The following is a 19,587-nucleotide window of genomic DNA, read 5'->3' on the forward strand; positions in this document are numbered from 1 at the left end:
CTTACACAAATTGTAGGCATTTAATATTGATCTATGAATTCGTTTGGGCTGAACAGATGTTTTTCTCTCCAGCTTTGCCAACTACCCTCTGGGCTTAGGAGCAAACAAAATCTCCGTGCTTGTGGTGGATGAATCTCCAGCCCAGGGTGAGACCCTGATCACATACAAACTTACCATCTACCGAGAAGACCGTCCAAGCCTGCCTTTCTTTGAAGACTTCACAGCATGTGGTTTTGTGCAGGTAAGTGAATTTTACATTTGCACTTGGACTGAATTAGAATTGATGTTAACCCAGGTGAAAAATGCCAAATGAAAATTGTTAGAGAAAAAGTATGCCTTTAAATCCAAACTGTGGTCTCATTTCATAAAACCAAGAGTTTCAGCCAGGTATCTAAGATACCCTGTTATAAATGGTTTTCTTTTTAGTGGGATGGCTCCTCCCGGCACTTACTGTGTTCAGTGGATTTATTGTGGTTAATATTGAAAAGAAGTCTGAGTACTCACACTTGGTTATGAAATTGGTTTTATATTTCCCTTTCAAATTGTGCTGTGTTTCTTGGATTTGCCCTTGGATCTACTTTTGAAATTTTAAACTAGGTTTGGTAGACTTTACTTTAAAGAATGAGAGGAAAATTTATGGAATTATTTTACAGAAGGGATATCCGATAAATGAAATGAAATTTACTCAAGTAGACATATTTCTAATTCACTTCTAACACCTTGATCATTCCCAAAGGCTGTAGTTTCTCATGTGAGCACCACATATTTTGTTGCCTTGTTGATTTTGGAGGAGGGTGAACATCACCCAGACACTTCATCTTGTTTGAGGTTCTCTCCTCTGTTTTTCTCCTTTTTTAGGATTCTATGCATAAACTTCCTCACAGTGTATACCCTCACTACAAGTGATTCCAGGGAAATAGTAATTGGTACTATTATCATATGTACTAACCCACTCAGAAAGTATAATTACAAATACATCACATCACAGGGATATATCGACTGCTGGGAACATTGAAGTACAGAGGGTTAGTAAGAGTAATGGCCAACTGGACCAGTGAGTGGTTTGGATATACCACTTTTTATTTTTGTTTGATTGTTTTAGAGAGAGGAAGGGAGAGGAAAAATAGGAGAGAAACGTCAATGTGAGAGAGAAACATCAATCGGTTGCCTCTTGTATATGCCCCAATCGATGACTGAACTGGCAACCTAGGCATGTGCCTTGACCGGGAATAGAACCGGCGACCTTTTGCTTTGTAGGACGATGTCCAACCAACTAAGCCACTCCAGTCAGGGCCTGTGTCTTCTTAAATGTAGTGGCCAAATATGGCATTCTCTCTCCTTTACCCACCACCACCACAGTCTCATCTATTCCCCAGAATTTAATACTATTTTATAAGGGTACCCGTCACTGAGATTTATATTTCACAAGTAAATACATATCTCTAATTTATGAACTATCACCAATTCAAAGGGACTTTCACATTCATTCTAAAGATTGAGCTAAAGCAGGACAGAGTCATTATTCTTACGGATAATAATAGATGTACTTGAAAGGTACAAAAAATGGGGTTCCACAGTCAAATAAGTTTATGAAACGATGGGTTAAACAAAGTTAAGTAGGGTTCTTTATTGTAGCACCTCTCTGAACCTTTCATACTCTAATTAAAATGGTAAGTCTTCAAAAGGAGAATATACAGTGTGTAGCATTTCCAAACATATTTGACATTCTTTTGTGGAATAGCCATTAAATATTCTTCTGTGCAACAAGGTTGAGGAAACACTGGGGTGGGCTAGGGAGACAAATTCAAAACATGTTCCTCTCAGTTATCCACCTTTCAATTTTCTTTATTGGATAGTAATCCTTTTGGTTCCAAAGAGAGTAAACTAGTCCTCCAGAAGGTGGTATTGACCTGGTCCACTGGCAGGAAGAAGGCAGTTGGGGGAAAGTCCCCTTTACACAAACATGGGCTGCTTAGGTGGGATGAGTCGGGACAAGAGGTGACAATGGAGATGGACAGCCAGACCACTAGGTAACATCTTGGTCTCTTGGTGTCAACTGATATTTTACAAACATTTGTAGCTCCCCATGATCTAGGGAAAAAGGAGTCAAGAAAAGCTGTGAGAAGGTGATGTAGAAGGCACTTACTTCATCAGAAGAAGATAGCCCAAAAGCCAAAAAACAAATGAGAAGATGCTCAGCCCCATTAGTCATCAGGGAAATGCAAATTGAAACTATTATGAGATACCATTAACCATGCACTACAAGGCATAATATTAAAAAGACTATAATGCCAAGTGTTGGGGAGGAGGTGGAACAATTTTTCTTTTATACACTGCTGGGCAGAATGTTTGATCACTTTGGAAAACTTCAGAAGTGTTACTAGAGGTAGACATACATATATCCTACAACTCAGCTGTTCTCCTAGCTATATGTCAGAGATAAATGAAGTCATGTGCCCATCAAAAGACACAGCCAAAAAATCTTTGCTTTAACTTTTAAAATAATTTATTTTTAGAGTAGAGTTAGGCTTACTATAAAATTAAGAGGAAGGTACAGCAATTTCCTATGTATTCGCTTCTCACACACGCATCTCCTCCTTGACTATCAACTTTATTCACAAGACTGGTTTATTTTTAACCACAGACAAACCTACATTTACATATCATAACTGCCCAAATTCTATAGTTTACCTTAAGGTTTCCTACAGGTGTTGTACACTCTATGGGTTTGGACAAATATATAATAACATGCATCCATCATTATAAAATCATACAGTGTATTTTTACTACTCTAAAATTCCTCTGTGCTCTGCCACTTCCCTGCCACTTCCCACCAACCCCTGGCAAACATTGATCTTTTTTATTATCTCCATAGTTTTACCTTTTCCAGAATGTCATATAATTGGAATCATACAGTATGTAGCCTTTTCAGATGTTTTTTTCACTTAGTAATACACATGTAAGATTTATTCATGTCTTTTAATGGCTTAATAGCTTATTTCTTTTGAGCACAAGAAATCTTAATGTTATCTGTCTTTATAATACTAGCTCAAAGCTGTAAACAATTCAATAAGGAAAGAGATAAACAAATTTAACATGATATTATTGATATTTTGTGTGTATTAATATACACAAAATGGATGAATCTCCAAAACACTATGTTGAGAAAAAAGAAGCCAGACATAAAAAAGACATACTGTATTATATTTATATAAAGTTTAAGAACAGGCAAAACTAACCTAATGTGATAGAACTCAAATTAGCGCTTACCTAGAAAGTGTGGGTATCCCTAAGCATGACCAAACTTTCTGGGCAAATGCCTTATATCTTAATCCAGGTGGTGGTTACATATAGAAAAAGTTGGTAAATAGATATATAAAATGTTATTAATAAACAACTATGCTCTTAAGATTTATGTAATTTACTGTATGTAAAAATACATAAACATGTGTTTGGATATTATAAATTATCTATCTGGATATAAATTATACCTCAATAAAATAAGAAAAGAAACATTAGTGGGGAAGTATGTATTATTTACCAAGATATGCTTCTCTTCTCAAATATTATATTGATTAGAAACTAATTAAATATAATGCAATTACCTTAGATAATAGATTACATTAGGCATTTGTTACTATAATATGAAGAAAAATATTAGAAACTTTTGTGGGATGTATCCTACAAGTGATGAAAGAAAGTGTCTCAGTAATTTATAAGAATCATTTCCAGGTCTTAATTTATAGTGTATGTGTGGTCTCACAGCAGTATTATATTTTATAACATGGGAAAGTATCTATAAGCACTAGTATATTTTAGATTTCCATTTAGAAACTGTCAAATGAGTGAACAGATAATGAAAAAATAATGTAGATTGCTGTAGACCTGAATTAGGAACTGGGAAAAGTTAATAGCAGAGGTGTTCTCACCAGAGACTCCAGTTAAAATTCTCATCCAGAGACCTTTCCTCTATTTCTCTTTCATGTTTAATTTCAATAAAGTCTTTAGGTTTTATTGCAAGGTGATAACATGATGAAATTTAGAATACAAAGAGCTAGGGATAAAATTTCCTATCTCCTATCTCTTCTCAGGTATTTGAGAATTTCCAAATTAAGTTAATAGCTAAACATATATATATATATATATGTTTATATATATGTTTTTTTATATATATATATAAAATATATGTATATATAGCTGTCCGGCACAAATAATGCCCCTTTTTATTACAGAATCTTTTATTACAAAATCATAACCATGTAATTCTGTAACATAATATCACACTCAAGCACACCATGTGACATTTTAGGTGAAATGTTCAAATTAAAGCTATAAATTATTACACCATATTATTACCCTACCAACCACACTTGAGCAGGAGTTACTTCTGCCAGACCCTGTATTATGAGACTTAAAAGCTTTTGGTCTTTCAAGTTGTTGTTTTTCTTTACTCTCAACATCCATAGTGCCTTCCTTCATTATTCTTAAGGTTGAAATCCAGAGTGCAACTCTTGCAGATTAAATGGTAGGCTGTTCTAGTTGGATCTCCAAAACCTCTATATGAAAGCAAAAAGGAAATAAATTAAACTTTAATTATATTTTGTTGGTTAAGGGAAAAATTACAATTCCTCCTTACATTTCAAATTAGATTTTGGCTTAATGGGCTCCATTATTAAATTTTAAATAAACATAAAAGACAATCTACCTTCAAATAACCAAAAAGGAGAATCTAATTCATGGTTAATCAATTTCCTAATTTCTCCTTCCCTCATTCTCTCACTTTCTTTCTGATCATCAACTATTCATTGACGCTTTCACCAAAGACAAACAGTAAAGAGAAAGCAAATATAAAGCTTACCAGTTAATTAAAAAATCAATTACTATGACTTTTTGGTGAATAATAAGATAATTTAATTAATTGTTAACAGACATTTTGTATCTTTATATGCTCAAACATTGTTAAGGACCTACTTAGCCATAATTAACTATGAGTTTAGCATCTGTTTCTAATTATAAGGCCAGTTGGAATTTGTATATAGTTGCCACAGAGGCCACTCTCAGTTTAGTCAGTGCCAGTGAGGGCGAAGTGATAATTTACATGACTTACATAAAACAACCAGATTTGGAGCAAGGTTTCTCAACCTTGGCACTATTGATAGCGGGGCTAGATAATTCTTTGTTCTGGGGAGCTATGCTGTGCATTGTAGGACTTTTATTTGGCAGCATTCATGGCCTCTATCCACTAGATTCCAGTAGTGCGCCCTTCTCCAAGCAGGAACAACCCACAATGTCTCCAGATATTGCCAAATGTCCTCTGAGAGGCAAAATCAACCACAATTGATAGAGATCAATGAGAGGTCCTATTTTCTATTTTCGTTTAGGAAATCTAGTAAGTTTCTAGTGGTACAAATTATTTAGAGTTAGTTCTTCAATGATAAATGTTGAAGAATCAACATTTTTCTCTTACCCTGTATTTTCACCATTTCTGTAGTTGGTGATATTATTCTGGTGCTCTTTATTCTACTTGTTAATGTACCTTCTTTTCTGTGTAATGTAACTATCATAATTAGAAATATGCATTCAATTATAGAAAAAATTATTCTTAATAAAATGTTAAAAGGTCATATAACATACATAGAACGTTATTTCATTTTGATTTACTCATAAGTAGCATAATGTTTTGCTCTTAGGAAGAAAAGATTTAGAAAGTAATAAACTGTTATTATGGCTGGGATATGTCATGCTTAGGAATTAATAAAATATATTTATGTTCTAAGGAAATTAAGATACCTCTGGGAAATATTTCTTTTAATATTTTCTAAATAAAAAAATTTACATGGATAACAATATAGCATCCACAGAAGTTGATTTCTGTAGATGATCTATGGTCTCATATGCATTTTGCCCCAAAAGTGTTTTGCCAGAATAAAGTCATAAATATAATCTACAGAAAGGTCATAGAGCAGAAGCATAGGAGAATATGCTTCATGGATCCATTTTTAGAAACAGCTTTCATTTTAAAATAAATTGCTATTAATAAAAGGAAAATACCAGGGAAAGAGAAAATACCATTTGAAGAAAAGTCTTGTGCAGCACTTAGCTACACATTTAAAACTGGCATCTGCTGCTTTCTTTTAAAAAATAATTAACAATCTAGATGCTGAGTTATTAAATGATGTGTGAATAACTCAAATTACAGCATTTGCAAAAGCTTTACAATTTCCCCATTTATATTTTGTACCTTTCCAACACTACAGAGGACTATTATTAAACAACTCAAGTGATAGTTGCCTGATATATTAACAAATATTCATAATAAAAGAAGAACATTTATCAATAATTACTAAATAAAAAACTTTGTTCATTTCCAAAGTCGTAATAGCAATTACATACCCACTGTAGTGGTTTAGAGTTACCTTGCTTAACTCAATATCCACAGCAGAATGTGATTTAATTTTTCAACAATAACATCTGTTGTAGAGAAATACCCAATTTCATTGCAAAAGTAAGAATTTGTTCTTGCTCTCAAAAGAGAGTGAGAGTCCATTTCCTCTGTGGCAACTATTTTATCAGAACAAATTTCGAATCTTAACAAAGTATCTCCAGCCATTTTTTTAACCCAGTGGTTGGTTAAAAGCCGTGGACTGGATCCAAGGTCGGTAACTGCTACCAAGGAAACCTGTGGTACGGCTCTGGCTCTGCTCTAACTGACATTATTGGTTGTGTGTCCTAGTAAAAGGCATTTAAGCTCCCTAAAGCCTGTTTCCCTGTCTTTAAGAACAAAACTGGTCATAGTACCTATCTTATGAAATTGTACTGAGGATTTAATTAGATCATAAATGCAAAGTTTTAGCATAAGTTTAGTGCAGGAGTAAGTGCTCTGTCAATATTGAATTAGCATCATCATCACCATCATCAAAACCCTGTTTGTCTAGATCGCCTCTAGGGTTTATGTACAAGTGTATAGAAAAGGAAAAGAAAGGAGGAGAAAGGGTAGGAGCCAATAACATTGAGGATGCAGGAGTTTAAAGGCACCTGGACAGGAGACCTGGGCCGGAATGAGAAAGGAGAGTGAGTGACCTGAACTTCCCCACCATTGCGTTTTTGATGTTCACGGGCACTTTTGCCTTTGTAGGCTCTGTCTGTGAGAGGAGTACTTAAAATTATATTTTTACAATAATTTTTATATGAAGATGAGTATATTAACATATATAAATAGATAATATTGAATGTAAACTAATTTAAAAATAAAACTTAAAAATGAATAAATAAAGCCATCTATAATTTAAAAATGAATCCTGTTTTTATATTCCATGAAGGTGAAACATTAAAAGTGACTTTAATTATTGATATACACCAAATTATAGGAATAAAATAAAACTTATTTTTGTTGAGACCTGGCTGGGTGTCCCAGTTGGTTGGAGTGTCATCCTCAAACCAAAATCGTGGGTTGATCCCCAGTCAGGGTGCATACAAGAAGGCAACCAATCAATGTTTCTCCTTCACGTCAGTTTCTCTACTTTTTCTCTCCTCCTCTCTCTCTAAAATCAGTAAACATATCCTCGGGAGAGGATTTAAAATTTTTAAAAAAATTTTGTTGAGTGAAAAAATATTATGTATTCAGGCTATTTTCTTTGAAAGGTTTATTTATTTTTTCTAATTTTAAAGGAAATTCAAACATTTTCCTGGGCCTCTAAGAATATTGTGTGCCCTAGGCGCTGTTCCCACTGTGCCTCATAGGGATGTTGTCCCCACAATTGTACTTTACTCTGAGGCCTCTGCAGCAGAGACATCATTTCATCACTAGTGACCTAGGCGGGCCGCAGGCATTCTTTCAAGTCTTGTTAAGTGCCCTTGCTAAATAAACACTTAGCCTTTTGTAAGTGTTTCAAGTTCTGTGTGCAGGGACTGAGCAATTCTTTACCAGCTTCTTCAAAAGCCCATGTGGCAATGAGGACAGTGAAATTTTATTTTCATGAGCAGTTTGCACACCAAGTTGTTCTGAACACAGAGACCTCCTCAGTGGCCAGTAAGACTTTACATGCATTGAACGCTAGAAAATTTTTGTTTAGCACAATTTTCTTAAAAAGCAAGTGCAGGTGAAAGGGGTGCGTTCTTTAATTCATGATCTATTTTAGCACTTATATAAATTATCTTTCTGAGTTGCTGAAAAAGAGTTATCTTAAACACTCCCCCCATGAGTTTATATAACTTATGGTCAGATGAATTACCATTTAAATAAAACCTTTTGCTCAGCACATCTGTTCTCCATGTTTCTCCAAGTCACATCTGCTTCCTTTACATGAAGAAACAAACTTTTACTACCGTTACTACAGTAATGCCAATACAATGAGGAGGAGAATTGGATCTTCTTGGCTTCCACGAGCACGCAGGGAAGTTCTTCTGAGAACGCCCTTCTGCTGTATACACTCATGTTCATTTAAAATTTATGTTTGGCATTCTTCGAATTAGTCTTCTGATTTCTGTGCTGCATAGGGAAATAGGAAGGAACTGTAAGAGGTTTTTAAATAAAATATTCGAGTTAGAGAAACCAGATTTCCACTGTGACATTTGTGACTTTGAAAGAAGTTGTGACTGAAGGAGAAGCAGATAAAGCAGATAAATGGAGGCCCTCTTGGCAAGTCCAGTAATTCTTGGTGGGATTTAACTGTTCCAAAGGGTCCTTAGACCCTTTTTTATCTCTCTTACTCCATTTTTGTCCTCATTTCTCAAGTCCAAAATAACTGTACAACAGTACGTACCAAGAGAGCGAGGGTCATGGTGAGAGAAGGGAGAGATATTGGTTACCAGGTTTAACATTTTTATAAGTCCTCCTCCTGCTACTACCAAACTAAGTCTAAAACATGATTTATCTTTTTAAGAGACACTTTGGTTTCATCAAACAACAGAGTTTGGCTCTGTATAAGACCATTTAAAGCAAATGATTCCTCTGGGCCAGTGCTTCTTAATATTTTAGAGGAAACAAGGTATCCTGTTTTGTTTTTTATATTTTAAGATTTTATTTATTTATTTTTAGAGAGGGGAATGTAGGGAGAAAGAGAGGGACAGAAACATTGATGTGTGGTTGCCTCTTACATGCCCCCCTTACTGGGTACCTGGCCCACAACACAGACACGCGCCCTAAATTGGGAGTTGAACCAGCGACCCTTTGGTTCACAGGCTGGCACTCAGTCCACTGAGCTGTACAAGCCAGGGCACAAGTATGCTTTTGATAAATATCTGATAAAAATTTTGACCCCTTGTCTCAAGAAGTAATATATAATCATACCCAATGCTCAATATAATTTCAGAATTATGAAAAACCCCAGGTAAAAAATTCTTATCCAAGTATCTCACAATATGAAGTAGAATATAGCTGCAACAACAAATGTAATAAGGTCAGTTTCATTTCTGGCATAAATATACATGATTATAATTCAATTTGTGGAGCACTTACTTTGTCCTGACAACTTACTAAATGTTTACATATATTATTTCATTCATAATTTTAATGATAACAAAATTAGCATCTTTATAACAATCTTACATTTTGGAATTATGAGTCATTTTTTAGTGATTTCTATTAGCACAAAGAATCAACAATTATTATAGTTCTTAAAGCAAAATGCCACTGAATCTAATATTGCCTTAGAAATAAACATCTGTGAGGAGCAAGCTACCTATCTATTTCTTTCTTCTCAAAGGTTCAGCAAGTGGTTATGAGATGAAGGTAATGGTGGTTCTGAAAACACAGGGAAATTTGATAGTATGTCATTTGGACTATTTCTGTTGTCCTCGTTAGAGCCATTGATGTGCTTTCTTTTAGCAGACTATAACAAATTGTTTTTTGTTCAAAAAAGTTTGGCTTAATGTCTCAATTAGGTAATGCTGAGAAAATGTTCACATGCATTTGACCAACTGGACCATTTCCTTTAAAGGCATGTGTTGTAGGAACAAGAATGAGGGGAGGGGTATTCCTTGCAGATGGTTTCACCGAATGTAGCACTACAAGCTGGTTTGACATATGTTCCCTGAAGGCAGAATTAGGACACTTTACTGCCTAACATATTTAACTTCTTTTGAAATGGCTGCTAATTTGTCTTTTTTTTCTGTTTTACTCACATCCTTTCTTTAAGTCAGGACTAATGAGTTTAAAACATTGAGCATGACCTCACTCTTCAAAGCATATCAGGCTTCCCCACCCCAGTGGCCCTCCATCTCTTTGGGATCTCATTCTTCAGCAACGTGGTGCAGACTTTCAGTGACTTTTCTGGGTTTATACTTTTTCTACTGCCTCTCCCCACCACCCCGCGTGTTTGAGGATGCTCTTTCCAGACCTAATGATTTGGGAAAGAAATATTGCATGTGGGATGCTTGACCTGATAGGTTATTTTAAAATTAACTGATCAAGTTGAGACCCAGGTTTCAAAGATCCAAGAAATAGTAGAAAGGGAAGACTTTTTTTTAAGTGAAATAACCTCTCTTAAATACTTTGATCAAAACAGTATTTGTGCTGTCTGGACTTGAGTCGTAGTTCACTACTTCCTGTTGGAGGCCTTGGGCAAGTTTCTCATCTGTCAGATAGGAATATAATATAATAATACCAACCTTATAGGGTTGTTTTAAGTAAAAGCTGAGCTAATATTGTGAAGAGCTTGAAATAATGCCTGGCACAGAAAGAGCTTAATATACATCTTTGAAAAATATAAATAGATAAATAAAATATGTCTTCAGGCTGGTATAGGAGGAAAGTTTAAAACAGGATTATTTTTTCCTACCGAGGTCTAGTAAACTGAATTGGAGATTTTTAAACTGCTTATATTTTAGTTTAGGTATAATAAGAGAAAAGTGCAAAAAGCTTTGCAGAACAAACCACCTATGTTAATAAATTATACTGTACATTTTATAGTGAATGTGATAAAAGAAAAATTCTAAAATTGTACAATTTGCCCTGAAATGTGTTTTAATTTTGATAGTTGTACAATTTTTTGTGCTATTTTTTTTAACAACCTTAACTGAGAGGCTGAGAATTCAAATTATTTAACAAAAAGAAGAGTTTTTTTCCCCAAACACAAGAACATCCCTCACAGTTATTATTTGGTGGGTTCCATTAAGGGGAAGGAGATCATTGTTCCCTCTTCCACTTTTAGAAATGAGCTGTGAAGGATAATGATGGCATTTGTGTGTCATCAGCCACAAGGCATAGCCATAATGTATTTTTTTAGTAGGTTTAATCTCTAAGAAAACCATCATTTTGAAAACCATCCTTTCCAGAAATAAATTTATTCACACCTGATAGTAAACTAAATGATAAAATGAGTCTCGTCATATGCATTCACATCTTAATTTTGACCAAAACTGCTAAATTTTCTTCACTTTTTTTAAAATCAGAATTTGTCCAAATGGCTTTTGGGCATTTCCCAAATTTGGCATTTCCCAAATGCCAATTACATTGCCATAGATTAGAGATTTTTCACTTTTGAGAATACTTAAAACACATAGTATCTAGCATTTTCTCAGCACTTATTGAATGCCAGGTCTTATTCTAATTACTTTACATTTATTAACTCAGTTCTCAAAACAAAACAACATGCGGTAGATACTTTGATAATTCCCATTTCACAGATGGAGAAACAGAGGCACAGAGAACTTGCTCAAGGTCACCGAGCTTATAGTAGCAGAGCCGATTTTTGAACCTGGGAAGCCTGGTTCTAGGACTCTGCTACTTACAAACTATGCTCTTAGCCACTCCACTTCACCAATAAACTACATTGCTGAAATAAGATACGTTTTCCAAAAGGCTATGGCTCCAAAAGTTAATTTCTAGGTTATTGTTTGAAACTTGTCATCCATTTTTTTCTATAGAAGGAAGTTTTCAAGTGATATTAGGTTACAGGGAATCTTTGGAAATCCTCCTTGTCAATTATATCTCAATAAAACTGGAAAAAATCCTCTTAACACATACCGTTATTAATATAATGGGAGGGTTCTAAGGAAGGTGGCAAGTATGCCATGGAACCCAGCAACAACAACTGTGTGGGGGAAGGGATCCAGCAGCCGAAGCTGTTAGTGGGAAAGATGTCAGTGGAGAAGAGTCTGTGGGCATGTCTCTAGCTGCAGATTGACTAATAACTCTGTGAGCAGCAGTTATATTAATTTTTAGGCCATTTGTGAATCATTGTCACACTAAACTTCAGGGTTGGGGAGATCTTGGAAGTCCAACCCCTCTCACACTGCATATGAGTAAACCTCAATAACTTGTCAAGGTCCATCCTGAATAATATACAAAGGTTCATTGCCAGTTAAGTGGCAGGGTGAGGATGAGAGCCCGGGGGCTGGTTATCAACAGCCTGCACGTTTGTAGCCGTGCTTTATACAGAAGGGCTATTGGAATCCAGACTTAGACATGTTTCCCGAGTTCCTTGAGTCAGCCCTATAGCCTTAAGAAAGTCTCTAATGAAAAACTGCTTTTTCTAAGTTTATAAAATAAAATGATGGATTGCAAATTTGCTGACTACTTTTCTTGACTTAAAAGAGTTCCCTTTATTTCATTCCCTTATTTGTAAAGATTTAGTGGCATGCACTTGATATAACAAAATATAAAAACTGTAATTTTTGTTTATGAAAGGAAGGCATGTGTCATATTTAGAAGTAGTTATAAATCATTATCTTTGAAAATTCCTTGAGTGATGTCTCCAAGGATGAGACTTACTTTAGTAATCTACAAATATTCAATAGCTGATCAACAAATATATTTGTCTATATCAACACTGGCACAGAATGAAAAACTAATGATTTGTGTGAAGCCCCCAAAATAGCATGCACTGCCTGGGACTCTCTGGCATCTTCTTTCCCATGCTAAGTCCATCTGTGATCACAGTAACCCCTCGTCTGGCCTGCAGCCCTCCCTGCCAACTGGCCACATGCCGCTGATGAACAGCCTCTTACCCCCTTTTATAACCAGGGCACAAATATTAGATGAATTTCCTTTGAACCCTGCTTCCTCTTGGCTGTTGACATAGTCTACCTCCTTAGAAGAAACATTGCAGGTTCTGGGAGCCACAGAATCCCTTATTAATTATTATTTCTTTTTCTGGATAAGCAAATATGGAAAGAATTTTTTCACATCTCCAAGGTATTTCACACATTATACCATGATTGGAAACAATGTCCCGTTTCTTAAATATGTAATTAGAATCTGTCACTGCAATATGTGGACAATTAACTAGTCCTTAAAAGGATTACTAGGTTTTTCTCTGCATAACATCAATAATAATAATAACTTTAAAAATCACATTAATTTTCTATTTAAAAATTTTAATCCTCACCCGAGGATATGTTTACTGATTTGAGACAGAGGAAAGAATGAGAGAGAAAGAGAGGGAGAGAAAGGGGGGGGAGAGAGAGAGAGAGAAAGAGAAACATTGATGTAAGAGAGAAAAACTGATCAGTTGCCTACCGTATGTGCCCCGACCAAGGATCGAACCTGAAAACTAGGTATGTGCCCCATCAGGATTCAAACCTGAAACCTTTTGGTGTTCAGGGCAGTGCTCCAACTCACTGAGCAACTGGTCCAGAGCAGTAATTTTCTATTTGATACTTCTTCTGAAAACCTATTTCTTTAGATACCTTTATGTGTAACTGACCAGACAATAGCCAATTCTTATTTACGTAACTCAACTTAATAAAATAATATGTGTTCTATGTTAGAAGGGTGCATTCTGGGATATTATATTTCTTTTAACACCATTATCCAGTTAAAACACTTTTACCCATAATGATAATAATTTGCAGCTGTCCCATATCCTAAAAGTAAAGCACCAACTCCCCCCAAACATATTTTGTTACTGAAACATGTGTAAACAATTATGAATATCTAAACCATACTGGCATTGGTTTTCAGACTCTCTCCAAAACTGTAGGGGAAAAATGCCTCTAATAAGTATGTTGATAGACACATCCGACTTCAAAAGTTGCTTTTGCGGACTCACAGAATAAAGATTTCACTTTTTATCAGTTACAGTAAAAAATGGTATACATTTAAAATTTCACATTCAGAAAAGAATAAAAACATTTATGCAGTTCACCCTTTTGATTTGTAAAGCTCAGATGTTTCAGAACTGCCCCGAGGATCCATGGGTAAGGAGTGATGGTCACCTTTTAATAAAATTCTAGTTTGGGGAAATCAAAGAAGACCTCTGACTTAATCATAACTTTGCTTTTGTTAGTTAGTTTTGCTTTTTCAAAAAAACCAACAGAAGTACATGGATTGATTAGGCCAAGAAATGATTTGAGGGGATACACATATTTAAGTCTGAAAATGTTTAGTTTAAGTGTATTTTTTAAATTGATTCTACCTCCTATTTTTTACCAGAAGAAGCACTCACAACCTCGTTCAAATCCTATTTTAAACAGAGTGGGTTCTCCTGCCCATTAGCACAATATTGTTCAAGATGGTAACATCATTGTGGGTATCTGTATTCTAACACTAGACTTAGTCAAGTCTGTCCCCGGGGCTTGTTCTCTATCTCTCCACTGCCTCTCTCTCTCTCTCTCTTACTTGCACATACACATGTGTGCATAGATGCGCATACACGCACAGAGCGTAAGTTTCTCCAGGCCAAATTCTAGGCCTTTGATCACCCGACTTAGCATAATGCCTAGAAAATTCTTAATTAATATTTGTAAAATTAAATTATACTTCCAAGCTAAATACAAAATTTAACATATATTCTATTTTTAAAAGTTATGCTGTAGCTCATAAGAATACATCTTTCAAAAATCTTAAAATGTATCATTACATTTGTAACAGAATAGTTTTGGCATCATTCCTGTCCCTGGAGGTTAACCAAATAATGCCAAGTTTCTAAATTCTTCATGCCTTAATAAAAATAAAGCCCTCTTAGCCTCAGACTTTCACATACTTGGCAGCCAATGATAGGAGGGGACTGAGAGAGAGAGAGAAGAGATCACCTTTGGAAAATGTATTGCTCATGAAGTTAGGCTACCTACTTCCCTACACTCCCAGCAGGGGAAGGGAGAGAAGTCCATGATGACCTCAAGAAGGAGAGAAATGTGCGTTTTTACCTTGTTGGATGCTTGTCTGGTTTCAGGGCTTGACAAATGGCCTTGTACTGCTAGGAAGAAGTAGCCTTTTTGAGATAAGGCAGTTAGTGAGGTTAGCTGGGCTCTGAAGGGACAAGACATTCATGAATATCTGTACCTAGAGTTGTAACAGAGGACTTGTCTGTTCCTCCATCCTGGCCACAACCTCTAGAGTTGGAGTTGAAGCTCTGGAAGAGAGCTCTGGAAGAAACTAGGTTCTCTTATCAGGGACCCAGCATAGGACAAAAAGGTATCTGAACCGGTATATCAGGATCAGCTAGAAAAGCTAGCTAAGCCTCTCTAATTGCTCCAGGCATTTGCTTCATCATCAGGGCTTATATGAGGCTACCTCCATCCACATCAAGTGTAGATAGTATACACTTGTCATCTGGAGTAGAAATGCCTCAGTAGCTTAAGAGCAGCTAACTAAATAACAATATAATGAGCTTGGACACCAGACAAACTTGAATTTATTTAAGTCCCAGATCAGCCACTGTTTGCTGTAATGATAGTGCCGATCACATATGGTTGTCAGATCAACGGTGATCTAGGTCAACAGTAACTGTTGGCCACTAAGAAGGAAATTTTTCTTAATGGCTCAATGATAGTCCATTATTATTATTTTTTTAGTTTACTTTTTATATTGTTCAAATATATTTGCCTCCATTTTCCTGCCACCACTTTCCCCTGCCCCACCCACCCCCACCTCACATCCTCAATCCTTCCCCACTATGGCTTTGTCCATGGGTCCTTTACACATGTTCCTTGATTTGACCCTTCCCCTTCTTTGCCTCTTGCCCCCCTCCCACCTTCTCTCTTGTTACTGTTGGTTTCTTTTTTCTTTCAATGCTGCTGGTTATATTTTCCTTGCTTGTTTGTTTTGTTGGTTAGGTTCCACTCATAAGTGAGATCACATGGTTTTTGTCTTTCACCACCTGGCTTATTTCGCTTAGCATAATGCCCTCCAGTTCTACCCATGTTGTCACAAAGGGTAGTAGCTCTTCCTTTCTTTCTGCTGCATAGTATTCCATTGTGTAAATGTACCATAGTTTTTTGATCCACTCATTTATTTATGGACACTCAGGTTGCTTCCAGCAGTTGGCTATTGTAAATTGTGCTGCTATGAACATTGGGGTGTAGAGGTTCTTTTGAATTGGTGTTTTGGGATTCTTAGGGTATAATCCCAGCAGTGGAATCACTGGGTCAAAAGGCAGTTCCATTTTTAGCTTTTTGAGGAAATGCCAAACTATTTTCCACAGTGGCTGCACCAGTCTGCATTCCCACCAACAGTGTACTAGGGTTCCCTTTTCTCCACAACCTCACCAGCACTTGCTGTTTGTTGATCTGTTTATGATGGCCATTCTGTCCAGTGTGAAGTGGTATCTCATTGTGGTTTTAATTTGCATCTCCCTGATGGCTAGTGATGCTGAGCATCTTTTAGGAAGGTAATTTTGTTTCCCCTCTCCTTCCTCCTGATTAAAATCAAGAAGAGTGAGCTTAGGAAAACTCTGAAAGAACAGATCCCATCTACTACCTCCAAGCTTCTGGTGTTAGTTTTCTATCTCTGTAATCAATTATCACAAATTTAGTAGCTTAAAACAACATCCATGTACTAGCTCACAGCTTGATAGCTCAGAAATACAGGAACATTCTGACTGTGTTCTTTGTTCAGAGGCTGAAAGCTAGAATCAAGATATTGGTGAGATTAAAATCTTGGCTGGAGGTTCTGGGGAAGAATGGGCTTCCACGTTCATGCAGGTTCATTGTAGAAGTCAGTTCCTTGAACCTGTAGGACTGAAGGCGCCCTTCCTTGACAGTTGTCAGTCGAGGGCTGCGCTCAGTCCGCAGAGGCTGCTTGGATTCCTTGCCATGGGGTTCCCTCCATCTTCTCAGCCAGCAATGGAGAACCATTTGCACATGGAATCCCTCTCAGGATGTGTCTCTGCCTTCTCTGTTTTCGACCTCTTGATCCAGATTGAATCTCCCTAACTTAAGGCCAACTGATATCAGACTTTAATTACATTGACAAAACCCCTTCACAGCAACACTAGGTCAGTGTTCACCTGAATTACTGGAGGAACATGCACGTACACCAGGAGCCAGGAACTGAAGAGCCACCTTAGAATTATACCATCATCAGCTGTAGGAGCTGCAAACCTAACCTTCCCTGGGAAGACTTTGGCTCCAACATGAAATTTAAGTTTTAGTGAATTGGCCAAAGTCTTTATAATGAAGATGAGACTTTTTATAAGTGGCAATGACTAAAGTGTAGAGATACAGGGTTTTCATATCGTTAAGGAAACTAGGTCCATCAAGGAAGGAGATAGGTTAGTCAGTGAAGCATGATAGTTACAGTTATTGGGAAGAATAAGATTATTTTTTATTTGTACCTTAGAAGTTGAATTACCTCAGTCAAAACTATTATTCATGATTGAAATACGCTTGTGCAGGAAAGCAGTCTGTCGTAACAAATGTCTATTACCACATTCTGTTCTCGTCACCTCTTATCACTTTAACATGCCTGACAACCATATGTGATGGGCACTATCATTACAGCAAACCAGGGCAGACCTGGGACTTAAATTCAAATCTGTCTGGTTTTCAAGCTCATGATAATAATTGCTATTCAATTGCTTGCTCTTAAGCTACTGAGGCATTTTTGTTCCAGATGACAAGTGAGGAAACCTGTTATCAGAGAAAATGCATGTTATCAGTTCTTTGGATATTTTCATAATCAAACCATGTTCTCCCCCAGATATATTCCTATAATCCTGATAAACACAGCGTGAGTTGGGTTTCTAGACTGGCATTTTGTTTACATTTCTTTATTTGCTTTATACTTAAGTATAATCATTTGAGAGACCTGGGACAGATCCTACTGATCTTAAAGCGTTGCAAGTACAAATCCTTCCAGAGGTGGGTAATATACATGAAAAAATTAGGCCAAGTGTGAGGGACTAGGCAGTGGAAGGGACTGTGACAAAGGGACAGCATACGTCTTGTTAAAAGTGAACAGCAGCTATTCAGTTCAAGGGGATTATTGCCAAAATGGCAATAATCAGCATGTCAGATTTCCTGATTCTTCAAAAGAAATGAAATATTTGGATTTTGATGGAAGACCTCCCAAGTTTTATATGTTAGTAATAATTTTTAAAAGGGAACTTTCTGCAAGCCAAAAAAATACATAAAAAGTTTGTGATCAGATTCAACTAAAATGCCATTACTTTGTGGCTTCTGATATAACCCAATTTACTCATATTATGAATGATAAACTTAATCAGTGTGTGTAGGAGAGGAAAGTTGGGACTTGAAGAGAAGGAATATAATGGTTAGAACAATTTGTATTGCTAATGTTAAAAACCCAATTTTAACTGGATTTTAAAATAAAGGGGTTTTCTAGCTGTTGTAAATGAAAAATTGAGATTTTTTTTCTGGCTTGAGGTGAAGTTTGAGTCAGTGCTTCAATGATGTCATCTGTTTCCTCTCTATCTCCCTGCTCTGCATTCTAGCTGTTGCTTCTTCCTCAGACCCCACCTAGGAACCTTTGGGCAGGTGTGTGTTCTCTCACATGTCTCCCAAATTCATTATCAGTCAAAGTTCTTGGGTGCAAGAAATAAAATTTGAGTCTGGAAAAGTTAAGTGGATAAAGGACCTTACTCAAAACATCAGAGACTTACAGAATTGAGTTACTGAGGGAAACTAAAGAAGTAGAACATAGACAGGAATCGAGAGAAGTAGAAGAACCCACGAACAATGCGACAGCATGAGAACCATCTGGTCCAGATGCCGCACTTGGCACTGTCATGCCTGCTGTCACTGGGCACACTCCCTTTTCCAGATTCCACCTGCTCTAGATTCAATAGGCTGCTGCCTCTGCTGCAACTACTAAGCATCAAGGCCATAAGTGAATTGTAAACTTCCCTTTATTATTTGTTTTTTATTGTTCTATATCCAAAGTCTTGGTGTAGGACATCCAGTTGGTCAAGTTTAGGTCACATATCCTTGTCCAATATACCAGAAAGATGGAGTAGGAGTGCCCGATTTTCATAGTAGAGGATCCCTCTTAAATAAGAGATAGCATAATGGGGAGTGAAAAATGACAAATATCCATAATTCAGGCATTTAATTGAGCCTCACTACAATAGGAAGACAGCTACCAGTTCAATATAAGTACACTCTCATACCTATAACTCTTTAAAAGTAGGAGAAACTAGGCCCCTTCTAGACACAATGAGTTTCTCTCCAAAGTATCCAAAGTATTGACTAGTTGACTACTTGGTGGCACTAATAAAGAAGTAATTTAGGCATCACAGATTTGGGTAGACCAAATGATTTTATAAAACCTCACTATTCATACTTTTAAGTAAGTGAACATTTAGAAGTATATCCTAGTCTCACTTCACTGTTAGGTGTTAATCTCTTTCTTTCACTTTTTGAGTGTTTGCAAATGCCAAGGAGCAAACGCTCAGAACATTACAAGTC

At 36.4% G+C, this 19,587-nt stretch overlaps 1 protein-coding gene across 4 annotated transcripts in view; it reads left to right on the plus strand.

Moving 5' to 3' along the window:
- The window catches only part of CPED1 (cadherin like and PC-esterase domain containing 1), a 289,378-nt gene that overhangs the window by 167,556 nt on the left and 102,235 nt on the right, over nt 1-19,587 (plus strand). For all 4 annotated transcript variants that reach the window (XM_054564025.1, XM_054564028.1, XM_054564027.1 and 1 more), the window contains one exon: nt 73-241. In XM_054564025.1, coding sequence (XP_054420000.1) covers nt 73-241 — 169 coding nt within the window. The remainder of the gene's footprint in view (nt 1-72; nt 242-19,587) is intronic.

This window comes from Pteronotus mesoamericanus, unplaced genomic scaffold (assembly GCF_021234165.1).
Source record: "Pteronotus mesoamericanus isolate MK-2021 breed Mesoamerican mustached bat unplaced genomic scaffold, CSHL_Meso_final scaffold_85, whole genome shotgun sequence".
In the NCBI taxonomy this organism is placed as follows: domain Eukaryota; kingdom Metazoa; phylum Chordata; class Mammalia; order Chiroptera; family Mormoopidae; genus Pteronotus; species Pteronotus mesoamericanus.